Below are 20237 nucleotides of genomic sequence, written 5' to 3'. Positions count from 1 at the left end.
TCATTTTTAAACTTAATGTGAATTACAGCCATGTGACAGATATTCCATGTTGATGAAGTTCACTATCACTTCCACCAAATTTACGTCCTGGTGTTAAGGATCAAAATAACTACCTCAGCTCTGCTAAGCCCAAGATACTGGTGTTTAATCCACGTAATTTGTTGGAGTTGTTTGGTTGGTTTCTACCCTTTGTGCCTGTATTCATATAAAACCATTTGATCTTGGTCATGCTGCCTGTTTATAAATCCTGCTTATCAAAGCTTTTGCTGGCGTTGTGCATCTGCTGTTTCCTGTGGGATGGTTACTGAATTCTTCTCCTAAACCTTTTCTCCAGGATATGGATTTTATGCATTGTTGATGTTTCAAAAGAGAGATCCATTGCCTTCTAAAGGGGAAGAATATTTGAACTCTCAAAACCTTCTGTTATCCATGTTTGACTCTGCCTGAACTGGGGGAAGCTTTGGGTTTGAAATTCTCAGACAGAAGCTGATGTTGAAAGAATTATGAAGAATCTACCACACTGAACATCCCAGTGGCTGGAAAGCAACAGGTGAAAACTGGGTCTTGACTTAAATACTTGTTTGCTGTACAGTTCACACAGCTTTGTTCAGCTGTTTCAGTGCTGAAGTGAAGAGGAGCAAAAGCAAATACAATTCATGCACAGTGAAGGAAAACCCTGAACTTGCTTTTTGCCACACTGAAGCAAAATGCAGGAATGGTACATGCCCTCTCAGGTTTGTTCTGGTATAGTTATTAGTCTTCTAAAATATTTCAGTATCAGTTACTCTTAACCCCTCACAGACATTTCTGTTGAGTTTATCTTATGAGGAGTTGGTGATGCAAACCATCCCATTCTTAGGGAAGAGTGGGAGCAAAAATTTGTGATGCACACTAGTAATGGCCCTTGGCCTTATTAGCAATAAAAGACCCCTCTGCCACTGTGCAGGAGTGCTGCTGCTCTTCAGAAGTACTGGTGTGGTCTGACACGAGCCTGGCTGAAGATTTTTATTGTTCAACTTACGGAAAAACACAGCTGTTGAAATACAACAGTTGGATTAAAATACAGGTTATAGTTTCACTGTCATTCATGTTGTATTTCAGTACAAAGAGGAAGGAATTTAGATTTCCTTGGTGTAGGCTGAAAACCTTGGAGAGAAAAAATACTGAAAAATTGCATCAACTACATAGGTGTTGAGAACAAGTGAGGAAGTCACGTTAAACTGGCAGTTTTTCACTTTAAATTATCTTCTGTAGTTTGTTATACCTGGTCTTTTGAAAACAGCCAATACAAAAAAGATAGGTCTCAAAATTCTGTGCACACTTCCCTTGAAAAGAAAGTCCACTGGATGGAAAGCTTGACATTGAACTAAGTATACTCTGTAAGTACTGCGTAAGCACACCTGAAGTAACTCCTATTCAGCTCCTCCTATTCAGTTAGTAAGGCAGTAAAAAGACTTCAGTGAACAAACCCAACCCTATTTCACACACAAAGCTGGAATCACCAATTCTAGAGATGAGCTGTGCTTTACATGCTGGTGCCAAGCAGCCACCTCTCCTTGAAGTGAGCACTGAAGAGGCCCCGCAGCCGGGAGGATGATGTCACAGAGCACTGCTCTCTGCCCCGGGAGGAACCACCACCATGCTTTCGGGGAAGTATTTCTGGTTTTCCAAAAAGTTGAGCCATTGACATCTTCATTCCTACTTTTCAACAGCTGCGTGTGTCAGAATGATTGTCAAAAGAATGTAGGGCCTTACCAAAATCCACCTCAGAATTCAGTGTTCAGTGCTTATCATGTGCTGTCACTTGCATTTGCTCAGCAGGGTGGAAGAGAGAATAGGAAGAAAATCTCCTGGGTACAGCTGGAGGAGTTTCAGAGGTGGGTTAGGGGGGAATGAAGTCTCTTGCCTTCTCCCTGACATGGTCAGTGCCCTGCCACCATCCACGCAATGAAAGGCCCTCTTCACCTTCCTCCAACTGTTTTATTGCTGAGCATGGCCTAAGGAAAGGAATATCCTTCTGGCCAGCTGGGATCAGCTGTCCCAGCTGTGTCCCCTCCCCAGCTCATGCCCCTTCCCCGCAGCCTACATGGTGTACAAACACTGCCCAGCAAGAGCTAAAGCAAAGGCTGCATTATCTGCACTGTTCCAGCCATAAATGCAAACCACAGCCCTGAGCACCACATCACTGCCCCGATGGATGCACTCCATCCCAGCCAGAGGCAGCACAGGGAGCTTTAGCTCTGCAGCTTGAACTTGTCACAGTTCCAGTGGAGAGGAGAGCAGCAAGGTATCACATTTTCAGTTATCAGTCACCACAGTCATCTCCTTTTTTTTTCAGCTTGAGTAGAAAGATCAGGGCGGCCGGCAATTCACTTAATTAAGGTCTGTCTTAAGTAACTAAGAGCTTTTATTTAAACTCCAGTTAGACACTGACTTAGATTTGTCTGACTGACATCTCCCAATGTAATCCATTACCTGTCTGTAGATCTATAATAAATATGGAGAAATCTTGCTTCTACACAGTCAAAATTCTCCAGCTTTTCAGTCAGTCTGAGGTTTAGAAGCAAACCGTGTTTGTCTTGTATTTGTCCAGACACTAATGTATTTTGGACAACTGCCCAATTGCCTCCCTTAATTAAAAAATGCTATTGGAGAGCTCTAACCAAACATGGGTGACACCAATTCACTGAGAGCGCACTGGCACGTTGGCACTTAAGAAAATTATAAATTTTACCACCACCCAAAAAACCCCCCCACAACACACACACACAAAACTCACCAAAACAAACAAAACCCAACCACTAATCACCCAAACACAAAGAAGTTGAGTCTGCTCAAATTTATACTTGAACTTTACAGGAGATCTACTGGCTATCCCCATGGAGTCCCTAAACTTCCTATACCTACTCCCTTTATGAAGGAGTCAAGTTACCTATTTCAATTTTTTTTGCATGAAGACAACTCTAATCTTCCCAGACCTTTTATTGTGGGCTAAGTTATAAACTAAAAAATACATAACTTTATCACCAGGCAATTAAATTACATTCAGGCAACAAGACATTCAACTTCAGTGGACATTAAACACACCAAACTTTTTTTAATAGATTTTATTTATGCAAAGCCAATCCAAAAGTGGTGTGTAAAAGTGAAAAGCTCTTTTTACATATTAGTAAAAAAGGGTGGTTTTTGTACAGTTTCTATGTGTGAAGGGTGAGGATTTGACCATTTTATTTACAGGAACCCCCTAAGTTTGTTTAAAAATATAGACATAAGTATTAAGTCATTCTTATTTTCTCTAAAGCTAATGGCTGTACAGTTACACAACAGCTCAAAGAGCCCACATAACCAAGGGTATCCCCTGACAACTTGATTATACAAGCTTTTTGGTTATTCTGATTAGGAATGTTCTTGTTTTGATGTAATTCTTCTGCCCAGTGGTTGTGGGTTTTTTGGTTTAGACTTTGGTTCTGGTTTTTTGGGGTTTTTTTTAGGGGCTTTATTTTCTGTATACAGCAGTCGAATTATATTACTATGTCATTCCCAGTAGTTCCTTGAGGAGGAAAAGTTACATTCCTTGACCCTCCAGTTCAGCTGCTGCTATATCAGGTTCTTCATCATTGTAAATGTTTTCTGCCTGAAGACACAAAACATTACAAGTGATACAGACAATTGTTTTTAAACAATCTTCTACATTTCATATAGAAAAAACTCTGATAATACCAAGGTGGCACAACCATCATCCCCTCCTTGGCGGGACTTTCTCCCTGCCCTTTCTTAAAGGGCAGCCAAATTTAAGAATGTGCACACAGTGGCTACATTTTGGCAATTGCCTTCTTGCACTGTTCTATTTCAACAACAAAAGTAGTAGCCATTTAACCATTAACCTTATTATCAATATTTTTGGAATTATTTCAACCTCAGTCTAAACACACAAAACAAGAACAGGTATTAAAAAAAAAAAAAAAGCCTGACCTGTGACAAACATTTAAGTCCATCCATTACAGTTTTTTAACTCAATTTATTCCCAAATTAGTTTCTACTACATTTATAAGATAGCTGATCAATTTCCTGTAATGTAAAGTAATATGAACTAACTGGGGAGTTAAGAGGTATCTTGCTTTGCAGCCAACATATGGGACGGAGGGGGGAAGAGTAAGTCTTGGGTAATATTGGATATAAGTTTGCAACTGCTTTATTAAGAGTGGATTTTAATATGAACTTGTACCTAAGACTTGGAATCAAAAATTATCTAGCAGTTGCTTTTATTCAAGTTGTTTTAGGCTTCATTTTCTTTTTAAAGTCTTACACTGATTAGGGCAAGAAGTATATGGCACGGACAACTTTCAGTCCTTGAAGGCACAAGCTGCCCTAAGAACAAGCCTTTTCAGTTTCATTTATACAAGCTTCAGAGCAACTCAAGTGCTGTTGTGACACTCACCATTTGCCATATCTGCATTATGTTGTCCTCTGATACAGAACAGATTACCCAAGGCTCATTAGGATTCCAACTGAAGTCTGAAATTTTGGCAGTGTGTCCTCCATGAATAAACTGTTAAAAAAAACCCCGCAAGCTTCAGTAAGCCGTTTCAACTATAGAGAGATCTGTTAAAATCTGGGATTCTTAAGTTAAATTCTTCATGCTAATGACTACACAAAGAAAAACTTGCTAATAGAGATTCACAGCAGACATAAAGAAGGTGTGTGTTCAACTGCTTCCCATTCACTGCTTATGGGCAAAGATGCAGTTGCTGAGACAACATTTGAGACAACAGTTCCTGTTATTGTAGCAACAACTGACATCCTCTAAATGGTGTCTCTTCACACAGGGCTGGGCTGTGCAGTCCAGCCATATTTCATTCTGATTATCTCTAAGAGCACTTACAGAGTCAAATAGGAAATGGGGGAACCTTCAGAACTGAACAGAGGAAGCCCACAGAAAGTTCAAGCAATGGACTGGAAACCAGGGAGGTGAAAAGATTCATGAACATCTTCAGTTTTAGCAGCACAGTGCCAAGACATCTCACTGCCATTCAGCATGTTAGCACACTGAAACCTGAACAAAAGAGTACCAGCAGCTCAGGAGGCCCATCTTCTGCATCCTCTGCAGACTGCTCTTCTCCAATTTTACTGTAAGAAAGTAAAAGTTTACACTTTTTATTACAATGGCAATTGCATTCTATAGCAGCTTAACTGAACAGTTCCTGGCCTTTGTTTCCCATATTTGCAATTGGTTTTTCTCACTGTGAAATAACTGTAAGCATAAGGTATAAAACATCAACTATATGGCACTGTCATTACTGAAATGGAATCTTAACTTGTGATGCATGTGGAGGCAAAAATCACTTATTAGTGTGACTCCTAAAGATTTCAGCCTTTTTCATATTTGCAGCTATTTAGATTTTAATATATAATTGTATAATTTCTAGTGCTTTTCCTGCCCTCTCTCACATTTTAAAATAATAAGCTAACCCTAACATATTATTGAAATTCTGTTTAGTCTTATTCTTAAGAAGGGAATTTCTGACAAGGACATCTTGTTTTCAACCAGAACTTAAGAGACATAACAAGAAATAGGGCAAAGAAACCCCTGGACCAACTCCAAGGGGCAGACCTGAGGGTGGGTTACCAGGGCAACTGGTCTACTATTGGATGTACCTGACAGATACACTAATTAATTAACCTTTTAAAAATTGTAGAAATCCTTTATCATGCCTGTGCATAGCCATATTTGTGCACCTGAAAGCTTTCATTAAAGAATTGAATTTTATCTTACCACTTTAACACCATTGCAAGTTTTGTCTTTTGAATCTAGGCAACAAGTGGACAACAGAAAGCAATGCTATTAGCAAGAAATCCTGATGGAGAAGTAACATTAGATGGATGTATTGTGCTGTTTCTATTTATACACAAAAGACCAGCTCTGAGGTAAGCAAGGAAGGCTAGAGAACAGCACAAATCAAATCTGCCAAATAATGTAGGCCTGCAGCCTTTTGTTTTAACCATCTGTTCATAGATACTAACAGAAAGAAATTGCTCCTCACCTCAGATCCCATACGTTAAGCCGACGATCAGTACCACTTGAAGCAAGAATGGTTTCATTATGAGGAGACCAGTGAACCTATTGAAAGAAAACAACTTCACTAGAGCAGTTACTGATTTCTAAAGCATATCCTGAATAACCAGCACCATGGCCACTAATTTTTAACTATACCCTGTAAATCAGTTTCTTCCAGCACAGAGGATATCCAGTAGCTCAAATAGACTGCTTTAAAGTCTTAAGATTTCTCAAACTGAACAGACAACATTATTTCACTGTTACATATTTACCATATTTTATGAAATTTATGTTACTTGCACCTAATTAAACACGCAGGGTTCACAAAATTAGGTTTGAACCCAAATCCCCTCTACAGCACATGATTTTACAGAAACCTTTTATCTGTACTAAAGGTACATGTAAACACCCAGTACCTTTTCAGCAGTAAGTTGTTGACTACTTGCTTCAAAGTCAAGTAGGGACAGGCAGGAAAAAATAAAATACATGGTCCTGTCTGTTCTTAAATACAACATATGTCTCATATGTTCTCAAACACAACATAGTGAATTTTGGTTAAACAGATTGCAAGAACACAAATCTACATGTTCTTGTCCATGCCAGCGCTTTTCTTGGGCTTTTTCTACAGGTTGTGAGTAGTTTACCCACCTGAAAAATCTCATCCTTATGAGACTCAAAAGAATGGAGTTTCAGCTTTAAGTTTCTAAGATCCCATAGAGCCACCGTCTGGGAGACACAAGTAACAAGGAATTGGTTTTACTACAATGGCTTTCATCTGCATTACTTAGGAATGTAAAGTATACACAAGTAAAAACCTTGTCAGCAGAGCCAGTGGCCAGAATGAACTCGCTGTAAGGATTGAAGGACAGACAGTTGACCTCGGCTGTGTGAGCATCTACTGAGTGACTTGGCTTGGACGTGGCATTAGATCTTGTGTCCCAACTGTGGCAATGAAGGGTTTGGGGAAGGGTTGGGTGCAGGGAGGAAAGAGGGAGAGCAAACAAACTTAAGTTTTTACAGAAGGCTCTTCTTCACCTTAGTCTAAGAGATTACATTACTAAACCCAACTCTGAAACTACATTTTTCATTCCAAAACCTTCAGTATTTTGTGTCTGTTGTACATGAGCAGCTTGCACCAGGAAGCTGGAGCAGCTTGACATACATATTAGTCACATCTCTTTTCAAGTGATGTGAACACATTAAATGGCATGTAGATTTCAGTGATACTGCACCATCACTGCAGCTGATTGCCATAAAGAGCTACACAAAACCGTTCCAAAATTCAAACTTTTTTTTTTTTAATCCAAGTGCTGTGGACGAGCTCCACTGGCAGCACACAGCAGGCATTATCCAGAAATCTCCTAACTTACATCATAAGCTTCTGATCATCTGCCACGGATCCAAACAGAGACTCATGGAGCAGGTGCCATGCCACATCTTCCACTACTGCAGAGTGTCCGGTAAAGGTGGCTTTTGCATCAACAATCTTGCCTTCTTTGGGTCCAGCACTTATATCCCATAAACACACCGTCTGTAAATAAGCCACGTGCAACTGAAATGCAGACTCTGATTGTATCATTTTTCAAATAAATAATCAATCACACTCTACATATAAACAGAGATGACACTCCTGAAGCAGTTCTTTGGTTTTGAAAAAGAACATTTAGTATGCCATAAGTAAGAAGAGAACTAAGTTATCAATCAGTTTTCTGCAAGTTCAAGGCTCAAGGATTATTTAGAAGGTCACAAAAGCAATTTACACATTTAAAGTCCACGAAGAAATTTATAAGCTATTAGTTCAATTGATCTTTGAGAGTGTTACTAATTTATGGTCTCAACCCAAGCCAGTTTAAAGGGTTTCTTCCAACAGACAACTATAAAAACATTCTGCTCTTACATCAAGAAACTTAAAAAGAACTCGTTTTTGATTACAGCCTAAAGCAAACTGACAGCCTTTAGAAATGTAATTACAATATGTGAGAACTTCCCCACATAGCAATACACAGCTGTACTAGGACAGATTTTCTCCAACTTTCTAGTACAGCATAAATTAGGAGGAGTTGGGTTTTTTTTTTAAATAGGGGAAAAGATGTGGTTTTTACATGATCATCTGATGCACTGAGAAGATGTCCACTCAAATTTGAGTTCCACGATAAGCCATAGCCCTCCTTCTTGTGTCCTCTTAATCTAAGGTCAGGATTACACTCTCCACTTGGGTCTGAAAGTCAGAAAATTCCTTCCACTTAGCATCACCTTGCACAGCAATCTGCAGGAGCATTATTACAACCAAGTACTTTGTTTCCGTTGCAATAATTGTATTTTATATGTGAACCTCTTCAGAGAGTGCTGCTTCCACCAAGATTCTCTTACAAAAGTGAGCACAACCAGGCGGTTAAAGTCATTGAAGATATGGGCCTTCTCTTTTGGATTCCAGAGCCCAGCAACTCTCTCCCAATCACAGTTAAACACAGGTTTACCCCTCAATGACAAGAGGCATTTTGCTTAGCTCCAAGGAGTCTGACCCACCTGGTTTTGAAGGATGTTTAGAGTAGTCAAACACCAGCACATCAGCAGAGGGTGTTTTTGTCGCAATGATGCAGGGATTCTGCGGCATGTACCGGGCACGGTTCACTTCACCCTCATGGTTAATTTTAATCTCCATCTCAATTTTGCCAGTCACAGATCCAAAGCCACCAAATTCTACAGTTGTCAGGAAAATGTCAGTTTATCACATCAATTATGTGCTGAAACAGCATTTCACAGCATCTCCCCTACTCCAAGAAACAGTGGTAGCATCTTATTAAGCACAAGCAAACACTATGAGAGACTCACACCACGTAACACAGTAGCATTAATACTTCTGATATTTGGAATCCTCTCTCAGAGCTTTAGTCTCTATTTGAGGTAAATGCATACCAGTTTTCACCATGACTGAGAGAGCTGGTAGAAATTCTAGTAAGGATTGTATATCATAATGTTACCTAAGCTCTTCTTCTGAAGCAAAAAGTTTCCTCTTTTTAGTCATCTAGAATTATTGTGGACTGGTAACTGTATGTCCACTTTAGTATTCAACAGAAAGTTAGAATACCATTATCAGAACAACTGAAAGCAGTAATGATAATGCTCAAGCAGAACCCAAGAATATTCCATACCCACCTCCTTTCTCCCTGTCATGCTGCAAAGCATCAAACTGATCATCACTGGGAATCTGGACTCTGGCAACAACCAGGTGGTTCTGTTCATCGGATGTGTGTGTTCCCAAAACCAGCCAGTGTAGAGCATAATCCTTTCCTTCTGGCCTGTTGGGAATAATAAATGTAGGAACAGAATTACGTGCTCAGTTCCAGAAGCTTCACAGCTTGCATCAATAACCCCCAAGATTCAAACCTCTTCAGGGAGCTAGAAAAGAGACACTCCATAAGAGATCCTCCCCTTGGTGCTGCAAAGACTTGTGCAATAAAGCAAACTGGACTCTGCCATGAGCAAGCCAAAGACACAACCAGCAAGGCTCAAGCGACAACACAAGCCAGTAAACATTGTCACTGTGGCTCTAAAGGACAGTTACAGTTTGCACAGCACTTAAAGGTGACACCAATACCTACTTCTGTCTAATCTCCCTAGAGTCTCCCAGTATTGATTTAGGAAACAATCAATACTCCTTTCCATAAAACATAAATCCAGAGGGGACAATTGGCAACCTATTTTAGTTACTTCTCTTAGAAGCTTTTACCAGTTATCTCATTTTAACTAGAATCAAATTTCTCTTCTGGTGGTTAAATGCAACATTTAGTTAAAAGTGAACAGCTGGATGGACGGTTCCATTTATCTCTGAAAAGACAAATTCGAGCATTCAAAACCAAGCAACCTCTGCATTCTTGAAAGCAACAAACTAATTATGTTGCCTGAATCCAAGTAATCAGGAATCATTTGGGTAATCATAAATTACCACAGGTATTACTACCCCACTTCAAAATGCAGAGGGGAAAAAAATACAGAACCAAACAAGAAACACACAATGCACATGCACTTACTTGCATCAGGAACAGGTGTCCCATCATGTCAGGTGCCATACAAAGAGGCAGTCCTTGCCTTAAATGGCTTACATATTTTGACACTGCATAATTGGAAATACCAGGTTTTAAACTGAATATTAAGTCAATCTGCAAAATATGAGGCAAGCAGAAGTGTTCCTCATCAGGGCTCCACTCCCTCAATTCCCACTTTATTTTCTCCATGACTAGTTAGCTCACATCTCTCAACATCATTCCCCAACATTCTGGTACGCCAGACGAAGTGAACACCTAACCAACACATAAGACATCCCATATGTAAGGTGGAACTTTACAGAAGAAAGAGATCATCCTCTAATAATTGCATGAAGCTTACACATATTTTGAAACCTACCTACATCCATGTTATACCAGTCCTTGTCCACTACCTCAGTGGAGTCCTGAGTTGTTACTGCAACAATTTAGGTTCCGTAGTAGCTAGCACATGTACAGATTCTATCCCCACCTTCATGATTCTTTAATAAATTAAAGTCAGCCCACTTTTTTTTCAGGGGGATGTGGAAGAATAGGAAACTTAAATATGCAAAGTCAACAAAAAACAGGGACAAAACCAGGATGTGAAGAACCAGTTTTAGAATATTCTCTTAAATAAGTGCAGACTTGAAAGGTGTCAAGCTTATGCTGTACTATACATACTATAGCTTGGACAGAAGAGTATAGATAATAAACATGAGGGAAAGCAGTCTTTAATAAGCTAATTTAGCAGATCAGATTTCTCTGATCAGAATTAATGAGCACCAGATTTCTTACTTAGAAATAAATTGAGAAAGATTTCTGTGTTCACAGCTCACAACACCTAGGCTAAGATAGACTTCCATGCTGTATCAACTTGAGACCTTTTTCCTGGATGCTTCTGCACACCCGAAGGGTTTTTAAAGCTGTAAGCAAAATAAAGTGCTGCAACTTCACAAAGAGAAGTCTAACCCAAATTATTCTCGTCTTGCATGGTTTTTACCCTCACATCACTCAGCACGCACGGTTAAGAGAGAAGGAGCCCTGCACCTCCCGGCTCTGTGCCCGTCCCTCACCTGGTCACGTCCGGCAGCCACTGCACCGTGAGGCTGGGCCACTCCAGCGCGTGGGTCATCACCAGGTCGTACAGGAACGGGGTGTTTTTCTTCCAGATCTTGTACTCCTCGCTGATGACACGCTCCTCCACCGTGTCCTCCAGCACTGCGGGAAGGGAAGGGATGAACCGAGGCAGGAGTGGGGTCAAGGTGGGCACAGCCCCGGCGGGGACTGGACGGGGCAGGAGCTGGAGTCCCGCAGGGCCCGCGGGGGCGGCCGGCAGGACGAAAACTGCAGCCGCTCCACCGCCGCTCCCACCTCCTGCGGAATTTCCTCGGGGAGGAATCCCGGAGCGCCCAGCTCCGCTCCGCCAGCCCCCGGCACACGCACCCTCACAGCCCACCGCCCGGCCGGGGAGACGGAGCTCGGAGCGGGACTCCTACCGTCCTTGCTCGCCATGTCGGGCGAGACGCGGCTGCCGGCAGGGACCTGAGGAAGCAGGAGGGAGAGCAGGAGGCGGCAGGAGGGAGCGAAGGAGGAGGCGGGAGGGAGCGGAGGGGGCGGGAAAGGAGGGAGGGAGGGAGGGAGCGCGCACAGGAGCGCTGGGAACGGCGAACGGGCGGGCGGGAGAGGAGATGCGGGCGCGCAGGGAGCTCCGGTGCCGCAGGTCAGCCCCGATTCTGAGAACCCCCGGGCCCGAAAGGGCTGCCGCGCTGGGGCGAGGAGAGGCCGGGCAAAGGCGGGGAGGGGCCGAGGGAAAGCGAGGAGGGCCCGGGGGAAGGTTCAGGCTGCTGAGGGAAGGTTCAGGTAGCTGACGGAAGGCTCAGGCGTCTGGGCCGCGCTTGGCCACGAGGTGGAGCTGTAGGTAAAGCAGCGCCACCGAGGACACCTCTGTTAAATATTTCTTACCTAATGAAGCCCAAATCGTATTAAAAACTTGGCTATTAATCCCACTGCGCAACTAGAAATGATAGAATCATTGAATCTTAGAGTGGTTTGGTTTGGTAGAGACCTTAAAGATCAGCTCATTCCAACTCCCCTGTCATGGGCAAGACACTACTTCCACTACACCAGGTGTCCTTGCCTGGACTGTCAGAGAACCCATCTACAGTAGGACTCCTTTTTTTTTTTTTTTTTAATTGCAGTAACTTTAATGAACTTAACCCACCAACACCAGAGAACGGAACATGCCGGTGAGTACACGACACGAGGGTAACCAGCCAGCCAGCCAGCCCCCACTCCTTTCCTGCGCCACCAGGGAACAGTGACCAGCTCGGCGTTAGGGTTACCAAATGCAGGAACTAGGTTTGACAAACAGGAACCACCGAACTAGCGGGGAAATGGCAAAAAACCCAGTCCATCCTCATGCCTCACATTGCCAGGCGCCTCTGCAGCGCTTCAAGCATGGCTGTACATTCCTTAACTTGAGCTTGGATGTAGGGGTACTTCTCCAGGGCATGCAGCTTCTTGTCCTGTGCCAATTTCCACTCTGTCATCCCTGTCTTGAACATCTCCTTCACTTCTGCAAGGCAGCAGTGAAAAGGCTGCATCAATACTTCTGCCACTTTTGCACTTATCATCTTTGTCTGCTCTTGGAGCTCCTGGGTGCCATTTTCTTTCAGATTGGTGCCATCTTATTTCAGATTGGTGCTGACAGGATCCATACTCATGCTTTCTAAAGTCCTAATGCATGTATCATGATCCTTCTTGATCTGATCAGAAGTTCTTGGATCTTCTTCAGTCTCTCATTCTCCTTCTTTAACTCCTCTGCTTTTGCTAGCGGTTGTTTTAGTGTTTCCACCAACTGATCCTTGTTTTTGAGCTCTGCTTTTAGTTGTAGTTGGTATCTTCTGGGAAGGCGTGTTGTCGCTCTCTTCTTTGAAGCCGGTCCCACTTTCTTGTCAGACTTAGGCAACTGCTGGTTTGCATCCTTGAGGACACCATCCACTGGAATGTTTGAGGCAAAGTCAAAACTGGGAGCCCCCCTGAACCCTGGCTGTGGTGAATTGCTGACACATTTTCTCTTTGCATATGAAGTCAATTGCACTTCTGCGGGCGGCTCGGGGCGGTGGAGCCAGGAGAGCACAGGGATGCGACAGCGCCGTCTCACTGAAAGGGGAAGAGCAACAAGTACCGCTTGCAACCTCGATTGTGCATCACCGACAGTACCGGACAACTCGTGATTCCGTGATTCCCATTCACAAACTAATCCATGAGCTGGAGAGCCAAGGGGTGGTCAGCAGGACCCATTCATCCTTTAACAGCCCCCTCTGGCCTGTGCGCAAATCTGAAGGAGAATGGAGATTGACTGTGGACTATCGTGCCTTGAATGAGGTGACTCCACCTCTGAGTGCTGCTGTGCCAGACATGTTCTGGCATGAGTATGAGCCAGAGTCCAGTATGAGCTAGAGTCCAAGGCAGCAAAGTGGTATGCCACTATTGACATTGCAAATGCATTTTTCTCCATTCCTCTGGCAGCAGAGTGCAGACCTCAGTTTGCTTTCACCTGGAGGGGCATGCAGTATACCTGGAACCGACTGCCCCAGGGGTGGAAGCACAGTCCCACCATCTGCCATGGACTGATCCAGGCTGCTCTGGAAAAGGGTGAGGCTCCAGAACATCTGCAGTACATTGATGACATCATTGTGTGGGGGAACACGGCAGAAGAAGTATTTGAGAAAGGAAAGAAAATCATCCAGATTCTCCTGGAAGCCGGTTTCACCATCAAAAAGAGCAAGGTCAAGGGGTCTGCAAAAGAGATCTAGTTCCTCAGAGTGAAGTGGCAAGACGGATGGCGTCAGATTCCCACTGAGGTCAATAAGATCACTGCGATGTCTCCACCAACCAACAAGAAGGAGACACAAGCTTTCCTGGGAGCCATAGGCTTTTGGAGAATGCACATTCCTGAGTACAACCAAATTGTGAGTCCTCTTTACCTGGTTACCCGTAAGTAAAATTGGGAGTGACATTTAGCAGAGGCCACCTGGTTAGTCAATACCTGAGGCTCCATCAACTGAGCAGGTCCTGCCCAATCTGAGCCTCTGCATACAGTGGATGGAGACAAGGTCCCAGCAGTACATGCCAGAGGCTTGTTAGGGAAAACTGGATTAATTCTGCCTCACGTAAGGACAAACCCATCTGTGGGGTTGTCTTTGCTCAGGGAGCAGGGTGTACTTGGTGCGTAATGCAGGAAGATGGAGAAACATGATGTGTCCCTCAGGGAGATTTAATTTTGGGTGAGGACCACATGTAATTTTGGGAGACACTGACACTATTAGAGTTATGTGTATATATGTGTGTATATATATATGTGTATGTATACATATATATGTGTGTGTGTGTTTAGAGTTAGAACTTGTTAGAGTAGGCTTTAAGCCAATGATATGGAATAAGGGGTGGAATGTCCTGGGGTGAGGGTAATGCTGTATATTCTCATATCATTGTTCGTATGCTCAGAAATGTGGTCCTGCAGCTTTAACTGCATTCAGCCCATGGGAGGAGAGTGGGTTGTTTAAAACCCTTCCCCAAGCCTCTCTGCGGGGGAAGTGAGGTGGAGGAAAAGCCACTCCTGGGACTGGCTGGTGGCTGCTGTTGGCGCTGTGAGTTTTTCCCTGGGGGTGCCTCTTCGTCATCTTCCTTTTTGGACCCTTTTCTCTGATTCGCTTTTCTCGCCAAGAAAACCCAAGGAGCCCCGGAGGGGCACGGCAGACAAGAATCCTCCAGGGAACTACTGGAGCAACTCTGCCCAGCCCCCGGAGAGGGGAAACTACACCTGAGATAAGGACACTAAAACTTACCACCTGTTAACTCAGGTTTAATAACTCCTTTTTTCCTGTTGTCCCCTTCCCCTGTGCCTTGCAGGGCACTCTGTGTGTTTTGTTAAATAAATAGGTCGGGTTTTTTCACTTTCATTTAAGAAATTCTATTGTGAGTAGGGGGAGGGGGTACCAAAGCCCTTGGCTTTCGGGGAGGCGTTTGTTTGGAGCACTCTCCACCTAGAGAAGTTTGTCTCTAATGCGGGACACCAGGTAAGTAAATCTATGACTAAAAATGGTCAGTGTGGCCACAGCAGAATAGTTACTGTTTTTTTCAGCAATGGTGCTGAATTTTGCTTAATTTTCTAGAAGAAGTGTATGTTTGAACTATTTTTTTGTTGCAGTTATGCCGTGGAAGGCACTGAACTGCATTACTGAACCGTCAGACACGCAGGAGCAGTCAGCATTAATGGAGTTTTAAATTCTGTTGCTCCCTAATGGGGTCAGTGATGGTGTCTCATACTCTGACAAGTGGCATGGTTTTGTTTGAACAGCCATGTACAAATCAAACATACAGCCCTACCACCATCCAAGTCAAACATACAGCCTTTGCACCATGCCTGCCCAGCCTTGCTGATCTCTCGTTTCAGCTATCAGTAGACAAAAGATTGTTCAAGGCCAGCTGGATGGAGCTCTGAGCAACCAGGTCTAGTGGAAGGTGGCCCTGCCCATGGCAGGGGTGTTGTAACTACATGATTTTTAAGGTCCCTTCCAACTCAAACCATTCTATGTTTCTATGATTTTATGATTTAACTGCTTTCAGTTCAGCTTACATGAACAGTGCTTGCCTTAACCAGGGTAGATCTTTCTGGTAACTAGTAACACTTCCCAGCACAATAATGGAGACAGAGGCAGTTAAGAATCAGGTTAGATTCTCCTAAATGCCTCCAAAGATTCAAAATAATTTTTTGTCTCCAAATAGCATATGTTTTGTCACCACATTGTGACTTACAGTCTTAAGATGAATTCTTGCTTTAGTGTTAAACTCACAGAGATGATTCCTGTATCACTAAGGCTTATATGACTGGAGTCCTAGAAGGGAAGGAAATCAATTCTGAAGTGGAGCTCACTGTGCTCAGCTAGAGATGGTGGCAGGAGAGAGACGGAAACAGCCAAAAAATACCTGGCATTTAATTTTCATTTCCCTTCTGTGAGGACACTCTTCATGGACTGAGCCTTCTAGGGTCTGGCCACCAGTTTTTCAAACAAGGAATCCAGCCATGGAAAATATTTATGTCTAGCAAAGGCAGGAGACTCCGAGGCTGGTAACAGCAGCCAAAGGTTGTAGCGTGGCAATCAGGGAATAAGACTGAGGAAAGAAGCCAGCTCCTCCAACTAGAAGCTTTCCCTAATAAACCATTGCTTTTTTGACCAGAGTGTTAAAAACCAAATCTTTTGGTGAAGTTAAAGAACTGTATATTAATCTTCTCCTTAACCCGCACAAATTGGAATTAAACGTGTGCATGGCTTACTTATTCAAAATGAGAATCCTGTTAAATTGTGTGGAAGCTGTACAACAGTCAGATCCACAGGAGTACATGAGTTAACACAGGTCCTTGTCCTACCAGATGTGGCACCAGCTTCCCTTTGGCACTGCTTTCTCGAAGCTTTGGTGTTTGCTGCCAAGTATGTGTCTACTCCTACAAAGTGCTGAGGCCTTCCTAAAACGTTTTCAAACTGAAGACTGAACCTTTCAGAGCCTGTGTGTTGTTAAAGAGTGTTGAACACTTAAACCTCAGATAATGGAGAAAGGAAATCTCTGTCACACTTCCTGGATTTAAGTGACCTCTGTTAGCCCTCACTGAAGGGTGATTACGTGGCCCCTTGAAAGAAGCATGTATGAGCATTTGGGTGGGATGCTCTTTGTGATTTTGCTGTAAACAGCAGTATTTGTGGCCACAGCTTACCTGGAATATGATAGGCAAAATGTGAATTAGTTTTGAAAAACGATAGACAAAATTGTTCTTCAATGATGTCATGTAGGGCCTGGCTGAACTATAAGTGAAGAATTGCTCCCCAACCCTCCACAAGTTTTTGCTGACTCTGTTTAGGATCTGGAAATCAAACCAGATTGTAATGGGTTCCAGAACTAGTACTAGCTTTGGTGAATGAAACCTGTCAGTCTAGATGTCAAAATAGCTGGTGACCAGCACAGTTCTCCTTGTTAACAATTACACTTGCACACAACCACATTGTCTTTTCATTTAAATCTGTGCACCAAAAATCCTGTTAAGTGCTCTTCTCCCATTGAGATTATCATGGAAGACACAATTTATAACACTGCCTCTATCAAAGACTGCACATCATCCACTCTTATGTTGGTTATTTGCAATTCATTGGCATGGTCATATCTGTGACCACACATCTAAAATGTATCCTTTGATTCCTACACTTTGTAGGGAAAGCAATTACCCAAGGCTGTTGTTCATCATTTGCAGCATGTGTAAAATGTACCATAAATTAGTTCTGAAGTGAAAGAGTGACTTGAATCATAAGCTTTATTTTTATTAAGCTATACTTCTTTCAAACATAAGCATGAAATACTGCATCTTAATTTCAGTAAAAACCCACCATCTCCTGCATCCTCAATTGTATGTGCTGCATCATGCTTCAAATTGCCAGATATATTTATGAAGAATTATATGCACTTGATAATTTTAGCTTGAAGACATGTATGCTGATCTATTATTCTGCAAAGGATTAGCTGGCTTGCTGTTGCTTCTGTCTCTTATACATTATGCAGAGCTGATGGATGTTTTTAGCATAACTGAGCAAGTAGATGTAGGTATTACTGTGAATGACCATCTCAGAAAACTGTGTGAAGTAAAACAAGTTTGCACAAAAACTCAAAGTTGCCCATTGCAAAAGTAAAATAGCAGCCTCAACAGTTATTATTCTCTAATATATTTACTGTCATTACAAAGCCTCAGTAGCCTATTTGGAATAAAGCATCATTTTCTTCAAATGTGGATAAGAAAAGCACACTTCGTTTTAATTGATGCAAACATTCACTCCAAATTTCTTGAAATGTGACCGTGTTTATTTTACCCACTGCTCATCCAATATTTCTTTTTATTTACCCAGCAATTATCATCTTCCCAGTAGAAATCACACCTAACCAACACTCTGCTGTCACAAAAACTCTTGCAGCCATGTCTTGGACATGTACTCTGTGAAATGCAGGTTGGGATTTGTCTAATGACAGCACATCTCCGATAGTTCACTTCTAAATAGCCGTGTCTGTGTTTTATCCTGATGTGCAACATCTGTGTGCTGCATAGCCACGTGCAAATGGCAGCTTTTGCTTTGCATTGAATAAAGTGCATTTATGGGAATGTCAGTACTTAGGGGAAGGCATGACTCACTGGGATTATATCCAGCGTTGTAGACAAATACTCCTCTTGCACCTTCTGGGTGGCATTGTTCCCGCTATGGGGATGCTGTAGTGGGAACTCATGAGCTGCAGGATTTGGATAACTAGCACTGTTTGTCACACTTTCAGCTAACTGCTGTAGATTGTATTGAATTTCAAGCTGCAAATGAGAGGAAATCCTATGGCAGTCTTGTGTATTCCTTCAGTATTAAGGAATATGCAGTGTTTTGCCTTTGAAGTAGAATACGTTTATGCTGTAAAGTACAAACCAAGCTTGTTCTCTTATAACAAATTCCTCCTTCACCTCTCAAAATAACAGTAACACTGCACTGACCTAAAACCAATCCAGCCCTGCTGAATACTTTTTTTTTGTTGTTGCTTGCGTGGACAGGGCAATATTCCCTCAACAACTGGGCTCGCTGGGCTATTTCTGTGCTCTCTGATATTTGTTTAGCATTTTCTGTCCTTTTATTTTTTAAAATAATTCCATGTAGAATAGCAGGTAAATTATTTGAGAAATAGATATCAATGTTTACATAACTGGCTTGGTACACTTTTATTAATTTTGCACAGAGTACTGGAACTGGTTGAATTACAGAAGAGCAGGGGAATATGTGAGGAGTTTTTAACAGGTCATCTCATGAAACAGAGCTGCAATATGTGCTGTTTTGCATGCTATGTATTTCCAATATCTATTTTCATTGTATAGTCTGCTGTAGCTCTGTAGCCTCTGGCCTGGACAGGTTATTGCCCATATGTGGAGTTGCAGGCCTGTAGGGATATGAAAAGAAATGGCAGAGAATATTTTGCTTAGCAGAAAATTCTTTGGCTTTTGATTGTTGTAGCAGATAAGCAAATTTGTGCAACAAACAATCTATTTTCCTAGAAGTACAAATCCTTAAGTTAATGCTAACGGGGAGATTTTCAATAAAATGGAAGGAGAATTCTGACTTCTGAAGCTTCCAGCACTTGGCTTAGTGGAGTTCCTTGTTGCTTGACCTCCCTTTTTGTGATCTTGGAGGAACTTGGGGAGCAGGAATTGGGTTGTTCGAAACCTGTGGGTCAGAGAAATCAGAGGAGACTGTAATCTAGACACTGCTGTTTTCAGTTATATGGAAAGGAGTCAAGGCAAACTGCTGCTCTCAATGATGTGCTGAAGCACAGGAAAGTCTCAGCCTTTCATGCCAAAGAAGGTAAAAGGGAGTTGTTTATTATAATCCATTTCCTCTTCAACTTCCACTCTGGGGCTTAAAAGCCTCTGCAAGTATTCAGTGAAGGAAAGTGATCTCTGCTCTTGCCTTCTAATCTTTGGGAATGTCTCCCCCCACCTGAGCTGCCTGGCCTTCTTTTTCACAGACTTTTCTGAGGTCACCATATGGTTTCTTTCTGTGTTCTTCACTCTTACTCTTTTGAGATTTGAAGCAATTAATAATGGCATTATCTTCAAGGTTCTGGATATCTCTGAGGTGAATCCACTGAGACAGGAACCATGCCAAGCTGTTTCAGCTCACTGATCCTGTTTCTCTGGTAATGAAGATTTTTGTTTATGCTGTTTGATTTACTCAGTCATTATGGCAGAACACCTTCACATGCAGTCTTTGGAAGCACTAGAGATCTTGATTTTTATATTCTGCCTTCTTTCCAAGGGTTTTAAATACCAAGAACCACAATCCTGCACAGAATGTGCATTAATGGACAGATGTTACATCAGACATCTGTGCAGCTTTTTACTTTGGGAGGCGGAGGCTGGGGTCAGAGGAACTATAGATTCACAATGTGTTATGGACATCATGTAAGGGGAGAAGGAACAGGCAGCTAGATCTGCTGAGACCAGGCTGGTGCATATTTACATTGCTGCAGTCAGTTCTAAAATTGGTGGGTACCCAAGCAAATAAACTTTGCTGTTGTTTATGATA

At 42.5% G+C, this 20237-nt stretch overlaps 1 protein-coding gene, 1 long non-coding RNA gene and 1 pseudogene across 2 annotated transcripts in view; 1 reads left to right on the top strand and 2 right to left on the bottom strand.

Annotated features, from left to right (window-relative positions):
• Positions 1-20237, top strand: part of LOC146444257 (uncharacterized) — a 271742-nt gene that overhangs the window by 135049 nt on the left and 116456 nt on the right. The gene's annotated exons all lie outside the window — the stretch shown is intronic.
• RBBP7 (RB binding protein 7, chromatin remodeling factor) lies at positions 2965-11882 on the bottom strand. The gene is made up of 12 exons (XM_085051408.1): positions 11577-11882; positions 11154-11298; positions 9212-9354; positions 8582-8755; positions 8158-8273; positions 7426-7586; positions 6871-6997; positions 6704-6781; positions 6042-6118; positions 5070-5127; positions 4439-4549; positions 2965-3634 (listed from the first exon to the last, which is right to left on the bottom strand). Exons 1-12 carry the CDS (start codon positions 11590-11592, stop codon positions 3566-3568), a joined length of 1275 nt encoding a protein of 424 aa, XP_084907534.1. The 5' UTR covers positions 11593-11882; the 3' UTR covers positions 2965-3565.
• LOC146444259 (uncharacterized) lies at positions 12504-13363 on the bottom strand (annotated as a pseudogene).

Source organism: Lichenostomus cassidix, chromosome 1 (assembly GCF_008360975.1).
Source record: "Lichenostomus cassidix isolate B80296 chromosome 1, HeHo_3.0, whole genome shotgun sequence".
NCBI lineage: Eukaryota > Metazoa > Chordata > Aves > Passeriformes > Meliphagidae > Lichenostomus > Lichenostomus cassidix.
This window is presented reverse-complemented; position numbering and strand designations above follow the sequence as displayed.

Bases quoted from the DNA above. Each gene is read 5' to 3' on its own strand.
- RBBP7 (XM_085051408.1), bottom strand. The intron at 9,355-11,153 runs GTGAGGGACGGG...TATTCCCAACAG, and splicing joins TGGCTGCCGGACGTGACCAG to GCCAGAAGGAAAGGATTATG. The intron at 7,587-8,157 runs GTAAAAACCACA...GCTTATTTACAG, and splicing joins TCAGTGCATCAGATGATCAT to ACGGTGTGTTTATGGGATAT.